The 17,701-nt window shown below is 49.6% G+C and overlaps 1 protein-coding gene across 3 annotated transcripts in view; it reads right to left on the reverse strand.

Moving 5' to 3' along the window:
* Positions 1-17,701, reverse strand: part of GNB1L (G protein subunit beta 1 like) — a 58,269-nt gene that overhangs the window by 20,430 nt on the left and 20,138 nt on the right. For all 3 annotated transcript variants that reach the window (XM_029922168.1, XM_029922166.1, XM_029922167.1), the window contains 3 exons: positions 9,158-9,303; positions 8,541-8,666; positions 2,532-2,694 (listed from right to left, as the gene is read on the reverse strand). In XM_029922168.1, the coding sequence (XP_029778028.1) occupies positions 2,532-2,694; positions 8,541-8,666; positions 9,158-9,282 (414 nt within the window). In that variant the 5' untranslated portion in view covers positions 9,283-9,303. The remainder of the gene's footprint in view (positions 1-2,531; positions 2,695-8,540; positions 8,667-9,157; positions 9,304-17,701) is intronic.

The following is a 17,701-nucleotide window of genomic DNA, read 5'->3' on the forward strand; positions in this document are numbered from 1 at the left end:
CTGCAGGATCAGTGTCCATGCCAGACACTATAGCCCTCACTGCCCACAAAGGAGACAGATAAGACTCTAAGTGATGTGACAGGTTAGTACTGTCATGAAGTAAGAGGCTGCCAGAAGAAGGAGACCCCTGGAACAGCAAAGATGCTCAAGAAGAAGCTCTAGCAAAATGAAAACAAATACAAGAAAGACGTTGCAAGGAGCACCTGGGTGGCTCAGCCAGTTAAACGTCCAACTCTGGATTTTGGCTCAGGTCATCATCTCACAGTTTGTAGGTTTGAGCACTGCATCAGGCTCTGCATGGACAGTTTTAGGGCCTGCTTGGGATTCTCTCTCCCCCTCTCTGTCTGACCCTCCCCAGCTCACACACTCACACTCTCTCTCTCTCTCTCTCTCAAAGTAAATGGAGGACGCAGAAGTCACCTGACACACAGTCTGCATAGGCCTGCACCCTGGATGGCCTGGTACAAGGGCCCCCAGGTACAGTGAGGGATGGTGTATCCCAATTTGTGGGCCCAGAAAGACCCCTCTGGTAACAGAGTGGAGGGGCATGAAGGTAAGGAGATCAGGTAGGGGTGAATCACCCAGCAAGCCTTCTCTGGAAGGAGAGGGAGGAAAACCAGAATAGCCCTGAAGCCTGAGCTAGGTGCTGTGGGAGGAAGTACGAGTGGCAAAATCCACAGTCACATCCAGGATGCAGGAGAGCAAGGAGCCCAGGACCTGAGGACCAGGACAGGCCCAGGGGCCTCTGTGAGTCCGCAGTGAAGCTCTGGGCTCCGGCAAGGGCCTAGACGCCTAATGCCCGGGAGCCTCCTACAGACACCAGTGTGCTTTCCATCTGGCACTCAATTGCAACTTTTGTTTCCAGAAGGTAAAATGTTTGGTTTGGGCAAGTGTGGCCACCCAGACGGCCAAGCAGGGTGGGAGCACGTCCTCCTGGGGCATTGTTTGGGCATAGGCCAGTGATGCTTTTCCAGACAGATTCAGTCCAAGCAGATTCCAGGTGGGAACATGGAAAACAACTATTTTCCCAGAATATATGAGGTCCCCAAACTGGCCGCTCCAGAAAAGCATAGGTGCCGCCTGCACTGACAAACGGGAAACCAGCAGGTCAGTTAAAAACAGCATCAAGCAGGAGATGTGGGGTCTCAGGGGCCAGGCCTCGGGAGGGACACACAGCCAGGAAGACTTGGGCTGGCTGAGAAGTGGAGCACAGCCCAGGGCACCCTTCCCTGAGCAGGAAGGGCTGGCTCAGCCCGGGATGGGCTCTGAGCTATGCAGTGCATGAGCAAGGCTTGGTGCTGCCTGGCCCTGGCTGTCCTGGAGGAAGCACAGCCCTCTCTTTTCACATTAATAAAACTTTTAACAGGTTTTTGGCGAATTGGCAAGAAAAGTGTATGTAGCTCCTAATTGGTGATTTAAACGCAATCATGAACAAATAAATGCCTGTTCCTATCTCATTATTTATGAACTGAATCTGCTTTAAGACAAACGAGTCTTCTTGGGTGGGGGCCAAACCTCACCATGTGCACATGGCCTCAGGTCCCTGCCCAATGCAGCCTGCTGCACCGCCTCTTGGGGCCAGCAGGGGATACAGGGAGACTGGAGGCCCCCTCCCCTTGCACGTGTGCACCCCTAGCTCTCTCTGCCCATACTCAGAGCCCCTGGCCCCCCACACTTCGTCCAGCCCTGTCCGATGCCCCCACACTCACCAGGCCTATCCGATTGCTGCTCCTGTGTTTCTTCTTCAATTTCCCTTCAGCTCCCCCAAAGCTGGCACCTCCATCCATCCCCTCATCTTCTACCTCACTCTCCACCCTTGCTTCCCACCATCTGTTCCCATGTCCTGGGCACTGCTTCTTCTGCCTCTGGAGGTATGGACATGCTGTCTAGCCTGCCCAGCTCCCTGTCACCAACCACTGCTAGCCGCTCTGGCTGGAGCCCCATATGATGGTGACCTCTGAGGCTCCATCACGCCCATCTGAAACCCCATTCCCTGAGTTCCCCTGCTTGCCTGTGCCCTCTATACTGATCTTATTGACTACCCTGGTGCCAGCCTTTGCCCCCAGCACCCCATATCTGACTGAGGTCTCTCATGCCAGGACTCAGTTCAGCTCCCCAGAAGGCTGCCCTCTCCTGGTGCCCTGGCTCTGATGCCCAGACTCCAAAAGGCCTTGGTTTCTCTCCTACCACCTCCTGGGGGCTTGCCTGGGACCTTTCCATGTGTATCTTCTCCTAAGTCCTCTGAGGACCTGTCTGGGCAGTCTCTCCTCTGACACTCACCCATCCCGTGCCATGTGGTGCTGGGTGCTGGGGCTTCCCTTCCTGACTCTCACCACCGGACACCTCACAGAAGGCCAGGCCAAGGCCCCTGAAGCTGTGAGCCAGCAGACGGACCCAGACCCACCACTCCGTAAGGTCCTGTGGTGGACACAGTATTCCTGCAACAGGTGCTTAGGATGAGCATGCGTGTTTAGGGAAACTAAGTGCCAGCAGCTCGTGGAGCCAAGGGCACCATGTGGGCTGGAACTCACCTCATCACTGCCGCTCCCCGGCATGGCCAGCATCCACTTCCCCTGACCCCTGGTCAGGACAGAGCTCCTGCAGAAGCCCATGCTCTCCAGGTGCATGGAGTCCACAACAGCGTTTCTGCCCTCCGCCAGGTCCCACAGGCACAGCTTCAGGTCCCGGCCCTGACTGCCAGACCAAGAGGGGACAGATGTGAGCCTCCAAGGTGAGCAGACTGGGTGTCCCACCCAGACAAACCCCGAAGGCAGGTAGGGGACGCTTTCCAGAGAGGGACCTAGAGGGCATCAATTATCTGGCTGGGTAACTGCAGCCAAGGAAGGGTTTTGCATCCAAGATACCTGATGCCCGACACAGCCATGGGCTGTCCCAGGGCTGCACTGTGAATCCCAGCCCAGGGTGCTTTGTGGCCCCTGCCCCACTCCCAGCTTCATGGCCCTTCTTGCCACTCCCTATGCTGCCAAAGCGCGAGCTCACCCTCTTCGGTTTGTGAATTAACTGTGACAACCCAGCAATCCCACTCTCACAAATTCTCTCAAGCAAATTTAAAACCTATATTCACACAAAAGCCCATACACAAATGTTTACAGAAGCTCTGTTTGTAACTGCCTGAGCCAAACTGGAAGCAACCCTTCAACAGGAGACTGGGCAATCAGTGATGCATCCACACCACGGAATTCCACTCAGCAACAGACAGGAACAAACTGGGACATGTGCAACCACCTGCAGGACATCTGCTAAGTGAGGGGAGCCAGAGCTCAAAGGCCACCTTCTGTATGAGTCCCCTGGTGGGACGTTCTGGGGGGAAGGGAGCATGATGACATGTGGAAGACTAGGGGCACTGCCTACAGGGTGTGTAGAGAGGCCCTGTGTGGCCCTGGGGTGGCACCTATGTGACTGTGGGCATCATCAAGCCCATAGGGCAACTGCACAAAGAGCAGACTTTGGTGTATACACATTAAGAAAACAGCCAGGGTGTCAGGGTCCCAAGATGGACTGCAGACTATGACAAACATATGACACAATGTGCCCAAGGGGAAGGGCACCCAGGACCCGACCTATGGGATGTTGGAGAAGTATGTCGACTCGATACTGCAAAGTTACAGGCAAAATACCTTTACAAAGACTCAGGACGCTAGTTGTCAGTCTGTATCCTGACCCTCAAACAGCTCAGCCTTGGCACGGAGTGAGGCTGCCCATCTGTCCTTGAGGCCTTCATGGCCACTGGCCGGTGACTCCCATGCCCACCACCTTCTACATTTACAAGGTGCTATCCCACAGGAAGAACAGCTTTCCCCTCCCCATCGCTCCGGACTTACACATTCCTGTATTACTCAATGGGCGGTCATCTACGCCTCTCATTATTTATTTTTGTGCTAAACCATCCCAGATCAGCCAGTGGGACCCCCTACAGGCTGGCTCAGAGTCCTTCTGACACACGTCCATCAGCAAGGTGTTCCAGACCTCAAATCATTTCCCCCAGGATCCCCTGTTCCTTGTTCCTTCCAGTGCAGACAGAGAACTGCAAACCAAGATCTGGATGCTGGTGTGTTCACTGTCGTGAGGTGCTGCTGCCACCAGGCCCTCTCAACAGACAGGAAATACACACACACATGGCTCGCTCACACATGCACACAGACTCACACACACACACACACACAAATACCTCTGACACACACACATTCACACAGGCAAACATACCTCAGACACATACCTCACACATGCAAAATACCTCACACACACATGCAAACATACCTCACAGATTCACATGCACAAACATACCTCACACACAAATATACCTCACATACACATTCACACATGCAAACATACCTCACACACACACACAAACATACCTCACACACAGACTCACACATGCAAACATACCTCACACACACACAAACATACCTCACACACAGAGACTCACACATGCAAACATACAACACACACACATTCACATACACACACTCACACATGCAAACATGTCTCACACTCACACAAAGACACACATGCAAACATACCTCACACACACAAACATACCTCACACATACATACAAACATATCTCACACACACAGATTCACACACAAATATACCTCAGACACACACACATGCTCACACATGCAACTATACCTCAGACACACCCACAGACTCACACAAAAACATACTACACACACACACATGCTCACACACACAAACATATCTCACAGACTCACACATGCTAACATACTTCACACAAATTCACACATGTAAACATACCTCACACACAGACACACAAATATACCTCACACATACATACTCACACATTCAGACATACCTCATATACTCCCACAAACATACAAAAGCATACCACACACACACACACTCACACAAACATACCATATATACACACACACACACAAATATACTTCACATACATAGACTCACACATGCCAACACACCTCACACACACAAACATACCTCACACACAGACTTACATATGCAAACATACCTCACACACACAAACATACCCCACACACAGACTCACACATGCAAACATACCTCACACACACCCCTTACACACAAACATGCACACTCATACATGCAAATGTACACACACAAGAATTTCTGTATTTTTTAATGTTTTTATTTTTGAGAGACAGACAGACAGACAGACAGAGCACGAGCAGGGGAAGGCAAAGTGAAAGGGAGACACAGAATCCAAAGCAGGCTCCCGGCTCTGAGCTGTTGGCACAGAGCCCAACGCAGGGCTCAAACCCACGGACCATGAGACCATGACCTGAGCTGAAGTTGGACACTCAACCAACTGAGCCACCCAGGCGCCCCTGTATCTATCTTTGTGTATATATTTTCAAAATGCCACAGGTTCCTGCTGATGCCCTGAGACTTCTTCCTCCCCACTTCCTCCCATCAGGTTTGTGACTTCCTTCTCTGACAGGAAAAACCTGCCTCCCGTTCTTCCTCAAGGTATTTGCTGCCATGCTCCCCTGACAAACTTGCTTGCACGATGAAGCCAGTCTCCCAGCCTCCCATCACCTCGCCCCCATCACCCTGTTCTCTGGCCCCTGGGCATGCCGCTCCAACACCCCTGCCTGGAAGCCACTCCCCACTATCCACTTCCTCAACTGCCCCTGTCACTGACCTTGGAGGGGAAATAAGGGCAGGGGGGACAGGACCACCGGGTATCCAGATGGAAACAAAGAAGGCTCATCCACACCAACAGGCAATTCCAGATGAAGCGTGGGCCGAAAGGAACAAGAGGGAAGCTCCAGCCATAAGGGAAAGATAGCAGATGTGACTTCATGTCAGTGGCTAACTTCTGCCACTGTCAGCTACCATGTGGGCGAAGTAACTGGTGATATAACAGTATCAACCATATCCAGAATACAAAGAACTCTTAATAAGAAAAAGATCGTCAATCCAGTAAAGAAAGGTGCATTTAAGGGAGACTTTAGCCCAGTGGCTAACAACCACAGAAGAGGGCTGGCTCTAAGTGGTCAGGAAAATGCAAATGAGGCCACACACAGAAACTACTAGGCCCCAGAGGGCAGTGAAAGGGTGGGCCTCTCTGAGCACCTTCTGAGCAGCCTAATGTGCACACACCCTGTGGCCCACAAGGACCACCTCTGGGTACTGGGTCCTACCTGCAGACAGCGTACCTAGCACCAGGGGACCCAGTTGGGAACTCTTTTTTTTTTTTCAAGATTTTTTTCTTTCTTTCTTTCTTTTTTTTTTTTTGTGTGTGTATGTGTGTTTTTTTTTTTTAAGTAGGCTCCATGCCCAGCATGGAGCCCAATGAGGGGCTTGTACTCACAAACCTGAGATCAAGACCTAAGCTGAGATCAAAAGTTGGATACTTAACCGACTGCTCCAGAGAGGAGCCTTCCCAAGCCTCATTCTCAGCCCCAAGTGGACACCCTAGATCCCCACTGACAGCAGAATGGTAAATAATCTGGGTGTACATACACCACATCCAGTGGAACACCATACAGAAAAAAACCCACACAATGCACTGTGTAGCATGGTGGTGGATCTCACAAAGTAAAGCTGAGTGGAAGAAGTCATACACAAAGGAAGCTGTTCTGTATGGCTCCATTTTTTTTTAAGTTAAGAAAAAAAACAGACATAACGACTCCATGCTTTTCAGAGATGCACATTCAGATGGTAACATAAGAACAAGATGCAGGGGGCTGCCTCCCAAGGACGGGGCAGACGTCACGGCTGGCAGTGTTCTGCTTCCTGACTGGAATGGTTACCCAGGTGTCCACTCTGCAATAATACAATGGTCTGTAAACTTGTTCTGTGCACTTTTCTCTAAGTATGCACAGTTTGCAATGAAAAAGGGAGGAAACAGACCCACCCAGGTGGCTGTCACTGGCACAGGTGTGCCCTCAGGCATGAGGGTGGCGCCTCACATTCAGCTTGGCTCCCAGGTTTCTGTCCTCCGGCCTCCCCTTGACATCAAAGTGTACCTTCCTTTCTCAAGGGCCACTTTGGAGAGATTTGGCTTCCAAACACAGCTGGTGCACGACCTCTAGTGCAACACAAATGCACCTGGGCATTCCAAGTACTTGTATGGTCTGCACTGTGGACCTCCTGACCCATGGGCCTCCTGACCCACAGGCCCCCTACCCAGAGCAGGACCACCGCAGTGCCCTACAGACTGGAAGGGGAGGTACCATCCAACATTTACTCCCCACATAGTATCAGGCAAGCTCAGGGAGCAGAACTCAGGGAGTTCCCTGAGAACAGCTCAAAGCCCTGGAGGATGAGGAGGTCTCAAACGGCCTAAGGCCTCAGCTAAAAACTCAAGAGGAACGTTTATAAACAGCAACTCCAGTGCAAGTGGGGTATTTGGATGCAACATCTATTCTAAGCATCAGGGAAAGATCCCAACTATATGGAGGGCCTTCCATACCAACTGGAGATGGGTGTCGGCTTGGCCAGGGAGGGGGCAAGGCGCTGCGATGGCTCTGCAAGCACATATATCTGGGGCCACTGCCCTCCCGATACCTCCAGTCAGTCAGTCACCTGCAAGCCACCCTCAGGGTGGTGGGAGCAGCATGTCTGGCACAAAAGTGCTTTGAAGATGGGTGGGAGCCTGACAGGCCTCGTCCTTTGGGGCTGTGAACCGTGGTACCAAGCCATCTGGGCTCTAAATCTAGAGCAGGAACGCAGACCTGCCCTGGAGGGCATTCAGGAAAGTTTCACTTAAACTTCACAGATGGAAACTCATTCTCTCACCCACCTGCCCCTTCCTACTGCTTCTTGGCCCACCTCTCACCTGGAGTCCCCAGCCTGGCACCTCCACAAGGCCATGGTGGCAGTGCCAGAACACTGCCCTTTCTGGGCCACCATCCCTCATCACACTCGTGACATGCACAGGCTGGGCCTGCCGTGGCTTTAGCACATGCAGCTTCCTCTACCAGGAGTGCCAGACCCCCATCTCACTCTCACCATTTGCTCACCCTGCACTGGTCAGCCCAAATGCCATGGACCTGGGTACTTGCGTGGCACTCCCAGTACCCCTGGGGGTGGCCACACTTGAGGGTTTTGAGCACAGGCCAGTCAGTGAGTGGGCTTTAGGTTCAGGCTCTGCACCTCGAGTGTGACCAGTCCAAGGCACCTCATGGGAGGGTAGCCACCCATCAGAGCAGCTGTTATAACACCAGAGCCCTGGGGAAGGGAGGCTGAGGCTCCTCTAAGGAGATGCCTTGAGCTCAGCCATCCAGCCCCCAGCTCTTGCCACTGGAGAGGCCTACTCAGAGCTGCTTTCTGTGTTCATCAGTCTCTTCTCAGTGGGCACCTGCCCAGATGGCACAGTGGTCACAGACGCTGTAGTGACAGGCACCCAGCACACTCAGGGCAGGCCAAGGCCAGAGGTCACACTGCTCTGCCACTGGCAGGAGCTGCCCTGGCAGCTGGAAGAGACCCCAAGGGGCTCCCCTGGCAAGCTCTTGGCCCCTGGTGAAGGCTATAGCTTGACTCCTTTGGGACTGCACTCACTGCCACCAAGACCCACCTGAGAAGCTGGTGCCCCTGAGGCAACGTCTGCAGCCAGGTCACACACTGGCCCTGATGGCCGTCCAGGATAGCAACCGGCCTTCGCGTCTGCAGGCTCCAGATGTGCACCAGCCCACTCAGGGACCTGTTTTGACAAGTATAAGCATAGGCTCAGGAAGAGGTATAAGTGGAGGACATTCCCAGCATGCTCTGCAGGGCTGGCCTGGAAACCACACAGCCAGTGGACCAGACGTCCCATTATTGGTTTCAGTTTAGGTGACAGCTGTAAATGTGAACTAAGGGTAAGAGTGGCACAGTGCTCCTTTCTCAAGGATGGCGGGCAGAGGGCCTTTGGAAGCCCCCAGGGGTCCCTCAAGCAGAGTCTGCTTCTCTGGAGAGGGAGGGGGGAGTGCCGTCGACACTGTAAACTGGATGGTATCTGTAACAGAGAGGTCATGTTCCCTGTCCAAGGGACAGCTTGTCGTGTGGGCTCTGAAAAGGCATGTGCCCGAGTGATGGGCAGCCTGAGCCTTTCACGAGGACCCCCAACTGAGCACCAAGCTCATTGCTAGCCCACCACCTCCTGAATTCACCCTGGCCTAACCCTGGGGTTGGGCTGGGGCCACAGCTACTCACCCTGAGAGGAGGAGCGGGTGCCCCTGCCCTTGGGCTCCTCCGAAGAAATGCAGTGCATGTACCGCTGACTGGGTTCCTCGGAGGACAAACCGTGGGTCGGGTGGTGGGAGCGGTGAGGCTGCCATTCTGGGAGGGAGTGCAGTCACCTGGGGACCAAGGGAAGGTATAAGGGGCACACCTGTCATCCTTCAGGAAGGCAGTAGGAGTCCCCCTGATGCTGCCCACCCCCTTCAACCTGTCTTCCATCCTGAATATTGGCCTCTACACTCAAATGGCATCACTGTGACCCCAACCTACACCATCGCTGGGTGGGCACAATGGCACCCACATCCTTCTGAGGCCACTCTCACCCTCAGTGTCCTGCATAGAGCCTGCCACTGGCCTCCAGGCCTTCCTGTCCACCCACCAGCTGCACCCTCTGGCTCCCTGAACCCCACTGGCCGCAGCCAGCCAGGGCAGATTCCTCCTCACTTGGGCTGTCCGCATACCTGGAGTGCCTGTCTCATATCTGGGCCTGGCTGAATCCTGCAAATTCAGTCTTCCTCTTCCCTCATGAGCCCTATCTCCTCTCCTTGCAGCAATGGAGCAATGACATGCCAGGACATGCTATCCACCTTGGCCCTGCAGCAAGCTAGTGAGAACAGGGGCCATGCTCGTCTGCTCCCCCCAGACCACAGGCCTGGTTACCAGTACCAGGCATATAGCAGCTGCTCAGCACGTGCATACTGAAGGGATGAACCACTGGACAGACAAGAGGTGTGTGGGGTTTCTGGGTGAGCAGGACCCAAAGATGGAGAGGACCCTCTCCCTCACACATGCTAAAATATACCACCTGCTGGGTCCCGAAGGCCTGCACATCCACCCTTAGAGAAGGCATCACCCCATTTACTGTTGGTGAAACTAGGGAAGAGAATGGTCTGGTGAGCTGCCCCAGGCTACTCAGACCCAGGCCGTTAGTGGCATGCTGACACCAAAGGGCAGAGTGGCTTAGGCACTGGTGTGTGGGCAAGGGGCAAGAGACTGAGTCACCTTGCCACTCCTCAGGAGGACTGGTATCACAGATGAATGACCCTTCCTCAAATCACTGGTCCTACGTTTAAAGCCTGCTGGGGCTCACCCATCTAAAAGAAGCAGCCTCCCAGTGTCCCTGCTGAGCCTGACCCAGTGATGGTGCAAGGATGGTTGCTGGACCAGAAGTGACCTACTCCGATGACCAAGGGGCACATCTGTCTGCAGGTCCCAAGCCCTGCAGGGCTGAAAGGGAAAGGCCAGGAGCAGACTGCTGGGGAACTGCAGTAACTTCATCAGGAGGGCCTCGCCTGCTAGGCTCTGAGACACTTCCCAACTCGCCCACCAGGGAGGAGGCCACCCAACCGCTGTGGCAGCCGCAGCCACAGCCACAGCCATGGCCACCAGAGGAACTCAGGCAGGGAAAAGAACAAGAGCAGAGAAGACAGCACGCCTCCAGGAGGGGGCCCTGGCCAATGCCAGAGGTTGGAGGGGGTTCTAGGCGGAGGATGGAGGCCCATGTGGGAGGGGCTGCGGGCCTAGGACGGGCAACCCTGCAGGCACCGGGGCAGGAGAGGCTCGGGTTTCTCCAGCAGGAGATCAGTCAGGGCACTGCTTCATCCATACCCTCAAGGGCAAAGCCTTGGACCTCCCCTCCTTGAAACCATCCCAACCCTTTCCTTCTCTCTCTCTTCCTTCAGAAGACAGCCAGGAGTAGCTTGATTACAGCAAAAGGTTCAAAACACCTAAGAAATGCCACTGTCAAGGCAGCTGGGGACTTGCAAGCCAGGGGGCTTCAAGTCACCAAGACAGCACAAGGCAGGCAGTGACCCGAGCATCTGGGGGCCAGGGGAACCTGGGAAACGCTGCAGAGACCTGGCGGGAGGCCATTGCCAGCATCAGGCTGGCTGAGGCCTGGCCCGTGTGAGGGCTGGAAGTAGGGTTAGGGCTGAGAGACCCCAGGCAGCCACTCTACTCCTTGATCCTGCCTCCATCAAGGGGTTTCAAAGAGAAGGAAGGGGTCCCTGGGAATGTCCCTTACAAATAGCCAAATAGTCTTTCTTTTTTTAGGGTTTCACCCTGAAAGCCCCTCTCACCTTTGGCTGAGAACCAAATGACTCTTCCCAAACACAAGGATGGCCTCCTGTGAGCAGAGGGACCTGACCCCACACTGCTCCACAACCCATGGCCCCTGCTCTGGTGTGAGACAGGTAAGCTGCCTGGAGATGCTTCTGGGCCAAGGCTACAAACCCTGCCAGGCTACCCTCAGGCAGGTGGGCTTGGGACAAGTTCAGAGGAGCCGCTACTGGGTCCTCAGAAGCTACTGGCTGTTTGTGCTATGCCTGCTCCATGAGAATAGCTGACCAGCTCCAGGACCCCTGATTTGGAAAAACCCACGAATGGAGAACCCTGCTAATGCACATCAACCCACCAAAAAAGCTCTGGTTCCTAGGGTCTGGGGAGTGGGGTACATCCCACCTCACAGTCCAGGCCTTGGGGTCCCACAGGCCACTTCTGCGAGGCTCCCAAGGTGCAGTCCTGACTTGCACACACACCATGTTCAAGTGCGTGCATGCACACATGCATGGAGGGCACACACTCACATATGCATACACACATGCACATGCATGCACACTCACACACACATTCACAGGCAGCACGGGGGCCTTGGGCAGCGCCAGCTGAAGCCCAGCCCACACTTGCCACCTGCCTGCGGCCTGATGGGAGTTTCCAGAACCTCACCAGCAAGAGGCTCAGTCTGAGGTGATGAAATCAAGTTCTCCTCTATTGTTTCCCCAGAATTGCAGGGAACAAACCCGTCACGTTGTTACAACAACCAAAATGTTCAGGCCAAAATGATGCATCGGCAATTAAGGGCTCCATCATTTCTAGCAATTAAAATAAACGCTTTATTTGAAAACTAATTAATTCTAGCTACATATTTTTCCCATGACAATATCCTATGATTACTTGATTTATGACATCTAATTATTCTTTATTAATCTAATTGAGAATAATCGCGTTATCCTATCTCCCCTGGCACTGGGCCGCCCGGAGCGGAGGCCACAGCCCCTTGTGCAACACCAGTGCATGATACCAGCCGCCCGCCGCTGCTTCGTTTCCCTGTTCTGTCACTTGTCTTTTCCTCCCAGAGGGCAAAGGAACATGAAACTTAATCCACCGAGCACAACTTCGGATTCTGCCTGCTCTTCGAGATGTCAAAGAGAGACACATTCTTTTCAAAATTAAAAAGAAAGACAATCTGACACAATTTGCGCAACTCTGACAGCCTTTCCAACTGATGCTATGAACCCCCCACCCCACCCCCACCTCCCTGAAAGCCCCTCAGGCACTTGGCCTGTGGATGGAGGACGACAGTGCCCCCCTGCGTCCTGTCTTAGAAGCAGCAACCTGGCAGGGCTTACGTAAGGTCATCTCCACGGAGAGGGGCCCAGAGCCTCCTTCCTGGTGTGGGGAGCAGTGGGGGGCAGGGTCCTGTGTGGAAAGGGGCATGCATGGCTGGCACCAGGGTACATTTGGCACTTACCGTCCCACAAAGCCATGTGTACCCTGGGCAGGTGCAGCAGCCACAGGGACCCAAGGACGTCTCTCCTGGGAGTGGGGGAGAACACACACACACAACCAGTGACTGGAAAACACAGAGGAGGCAAGGCCAGGGGAGAAGCTGGTACCCAAAGACCATGAGTCCCTACTTCTGTGTGCCCCACAGCCTGACCTGCAAACGGGTCCCATTCAATCACAGAAGCCTTTCCTTTGACTGCCACAGGACCACTGGTCCTAGAAGAAGCCTGGAATCAACAACAGCACGAAGTGGGCCCAAGCAGGGGAGCCACCACCCAGGGATAGATACCCAAGCACTGCTCTTGCCTGCCCCTGCTGCCCAAGCTGACTGGGTCCCGCCTGCTTGGAAGTGTAAGGACAGGCTGCACGGGATGCTGGGAGTGCCTCAAAGAGGACCCCAAGCCCTCCCACATGGATGCCTAGAACAGCTCCAGCAGCCCCGAGAGGCACTAAGAAATTCATAACCAGCACAGACTAGGGAAGCACCACTACCTAGCAGGATAGATGCCCACAAAACAACTAAAAATGCTGATAAAAAAAGAAGACCAAAATCTTCAGTACATCACTAAGCTGGTAAAAAGAAAAAAAGTTTAGAACCTTCAGACGCCCAACACTGAAGTAGAATTAAACCTAGTGAGGTCTGTGGAGCCCCCAGCTGGTGCTTGCCCTGAGGACGTTTGCTACATTAGTGACCTAGAATTCTGGTTCTCAAGCAAGGCCTCTGAACAATCGAATGAAAGACAAAGCATAGGAACCTCCTGAAGTGGGCAATCTTATTGGAGTATCTCCATAAAGGTGAGACCTCACAAGGCTAAATGCTCAGTGTTAGACTGAACCAGAAGTAAACCTACACCCAGAGGTGCCAGAATAATGCCAGCACCCAGGCTTTAGTCCTAATTTACATGACCTTCAGAGGTCCTCAAAGCTTCAGTCTGTGAATATCTCTCAGAAGGAGCCCACCTTCAACACTGGCCTGAATAAATTCATCGATAAAGCCCTATGTATGAAATGCAAGTAACCAAAACTCACAGAAACAAACAAGGAAACATGGCACCATGAGTGAGAGCCAGGAGACACAACAAGAGGCAGAACTAGACCTCTAGCACACAAAGCACTCAGGCATATAAAACAGGGATCTTTAATGTACTTAAAGAAATAAAAAAGAGGGAACTAAAACTTCAAATTGAGAGCAAGAGAACATAAAAATCACCACTCAGATTTGAAAAAGGATCCAGGCAGGTGAAAGGTTGTTGGGAAACAGGAGATCTGCGTTGTGCCAAGGTATTAAACTACAGATTATTTACTGATCACAGAAGGAGAATGTTCCTTAACAATGGAGACATCTGGCTGTCACCACCTGCACCATGAGATCGGAGCTGGCACCGCCAATTGTAAACAAACCGACATCACTTATCTCCTGAGGTGATGCCAGAAGACACGGCACCATCCTTGTACGTCTGTGCCAACAACTTGCAGAAAACAATCAGATACATCCAGATTATGGGATACTGGGCAAGATAACTAGCTGAGACTTATCATAAAGGTCAAGATCAAGAGAAAAAACAAGAGCAAAAAGTGGAGTGAGTGTTCTCAATTGAGAAACTAGAGGCATTGTGACCAAATCTAACAGGTGAACCTTGATGAGACTCTAGATCAAAAAAGGTGGGGCGCTATCAAGGACATTTTGGTGACAACTGGGAAAATGTGAATATGGACTATAGATAATATGGAATTATTATTAATTTTCTTGGGCAGCAGGACAATGGTATTTTATGGAGAAGAACATCCTTATTCTCAGGCCACGGTGTTTGAGGAGTGAAATGTCATGATGTTTGCATTGTTTTCAAATGTGGCAAAATGCTAATAAGTGGTGGACATAAATGAAGAATATGCAAGTAGTTCCTCTGCTACACTTGCAGCTCTTCTGTAGGTTTACGATTATAAACGCACTCTAGATGAGGGGGAGGAAGATAAACCTGCCCTGGACTCACAACCAGAATAAAGAATACATAGATCAAGAAGAAAGCAAACACCAAAAAGGGAAATAAGCAAAAGATTTGAAAAGATATTTCACAAGAAACCTAAATGGCCAATAAACATATGAAAGAGATGTTTAACCTAATTTTGGAAATGCCTGCCAAAACCACAGTGTGATATAATTACAATCCTAGCAGATTAGCAAAAAATTAAACAATCTGTCAAATGCTGACTGGGACAATGTGGGACAACTAGAAACCTTTACCATGCTACCGGGAGCATAAACTGAAAGAATCACTTTGGAAAACAATCTGGGACTAGTTTGCACACCTTATGCAACAACCCCCTTCTTCTTTTTTTTTTTAATAGTTTACTGTCAAGTTGGTTTCCATAAAACACTCCACAAGTGCCCTCCTCCATGCCCTTTCCCCCTCCTCCTTCAGCCCTCAGTTTGTTTCAGGTATTCAAGAGCCTCTCATGATTTGCCTCCCTCCCTCTCCCAAGTTTTCCCCCTTCCCCTCCCCCATGATCCTCTCTGTTAAGTTTCTCCTGTTACACTTATGAGTGAAAACATACAGTATCTGTCCTTCTCTGCCTGACTTATTTCACTTAGCATGACACTCTTGAGTTCCATCCACATTGCCACAAATGGCCAGATTTCATTCTTTCTCACTGCCATGTAGTATTCCATTGTATATATAAACCACATCTTCTTGATCCATTCATAAGTTGATGGACATTTAGGCTCTTTCTATGATTTGGCTATTAACAACCCCCTTGTTAAATGCACTAAATAAATTCTCACATGTGTACAAGAATGTTCATAGCAATATGTCCATGCTGATAAAAACTAGAAACAACTCAAATGGCCATTAACTGCAGAACAGGATAAAATTGATACATTCATACAACAGACTGTTCCACAAAATTGAAACTGTATAAACTCCAGTCTCACATGAATGAAACTCAAAATCCTAATTCTCATCAAGAGATATTAAGGATGTAAAAAATGAAGCTATAGACAGGGAGAAAATATTCATGACACATTTATCTGACAAAAAAGCCAACTTAGATTATAAAGTTAATAAAAAAAGTTAAAGTGATTCTAAAAGGCTAAAATTTGAGATGAACAAAGGTATTTCATGCAAATAGAAACAATAAAAAAAGCAAAAGTTGAAATATAGACATCAACAAAGTTGAATTTTAGCTAAAAAGCATTAGAATTGACAAACCCAGATACTTTCCAATACTGAAAGCTGCAAGTCACAATGAATATATGATAGTTGTGAATATCTATGTGCTAAATAACAGAAACACCACTTTTATAAAACAGAAACTACAGGAAATGTAGAGTCACAGAAAAAACTCATCAATAATTGGAAAACGTGATATACTGCTACTCTTAGCACAAATCATGTCAAATGGATAAGACTAAGTAAGGAGATAGAAGACTCGTGAGGTAAATAGTATGGATTTTTACACTCTTGTAACAGAGTCTACATCTTCTCAAGTGCACATGAACATGTGTAAAAATTGTATATTAGGTCACAAAGAAAATACCAGTAATTCCCATTAAAAAGAAATATTATAAACATACTTTTTGACCACAGTGCAGTTAAACTAAAAATTAACAAAATAAAAACTAAAATGTCCTCCCAACTAAAAATTTAAAACCATTTATTAAATAATAAATTTTAAGCAATAGGAAAAGTCCTTACTCCACAAATTTGAAAAACAGCAACGAAAAACACTATGAATCAGAATTCATGAGGTATATTTAAAGCTTTGACCAGAGGGAAAGTAGAGACCAATATCGCTTAGGAATATCATACAAAAATAGTTCATAAAATATTAGCAAACAAAATATAATATCAAATTTAAAAAATGAGTATTATACTCAATACCCATTTTTTATTAAAACAACCAACAGAAACTGATGGGTTTCTTAAAAATGACTAAAACACACACACACACACACACACACACACACACACACACACACACACACACACCTCCTTAGTTCTACAGCCCTTACTTTATAAAGAAATACTGGAGGTATTTCCTCTAAGATCGGAATACATAATATCTATACCACTATTTAACACTACACTAGAGGTTTAAACCAATGCAATTAAATAAGAAAAATCAATTAAAGGCATATGACTTGGAAAAGAAAACATTAAATTATCTTCCACTGAGAACCTTAGATAATCAAAGATAAAATTGATTCAAACATTAAACAAAAACCCTTTAGTATGATAGCAGGTCGAAAACTAACAAGGAGAACTCAACAGCTCCCACATGCACAAACAGTCACCTGTTAAAGAAAATTCCATTCATAATACCAACTTAGAAGATAAAATACCTAATAAATTAAAAACTTGTTCCATGTCAAAAGATAAGATTCTAATATTTTAAAAATCTATAGAAATCTTTGGGGCACCTGAGGGCTCAGACAGTTAAGTGTCTGATTCTTGATTTCAGCTCAGGTTATGATCTCAAGGTCATGAGATCAAGCCCTAAGTCAGGCTCTGTGCCAGGTGTAGAGCCTGCTTCAGATTCTCTCTCCTATGGTACTCTCTTGCTTGCGCATGATCTCTCTCTCTCAAAAAATAAAATAAGATACAATATATAAAAACCTTCAAAATTAAGTAAAGTTCAAAGGTCAAAGAGAAAAATGGGCAAAAGACACGACTTCACATACATAATAAGTGAAAATGGCCCTTAAACATATAAAAGGATGCTTAGTATCACTCATGCAGAAATGTAAATTGAAACTATGTTGACAGGCTTCTGGTTCTGGCCAGGATGCAGTAAGTTCACTACAGCCTCTCTCTTGGGCTGACTGCAACTATAAAAACTCTGGACAAAATATGAAGAGCAATTACCTAAAAATTCTGAAGAGTGAACAACAGCAGACAGACTCTGGAGGCAAGCAAAACCTTGGAGAAGTGACCTGTACAGGGATGAGTTTTC

Source organism: Suricata suricatta, chromosome 14 (genome assembly GCF_006229205.1).
Source record: "Suricata suricatta isolate VVHF042 chromosome 14, meerkat_22Aug2017_6uvM2_HiC, whole genome shotgun sequence".
In the NCBI taxonomy this organism is placed as follows: Eukaryota; Metazoa; Chordata; class Mammalia; order Carnivora; family Herpestidae; genus Suricata; species Suricata suricatta.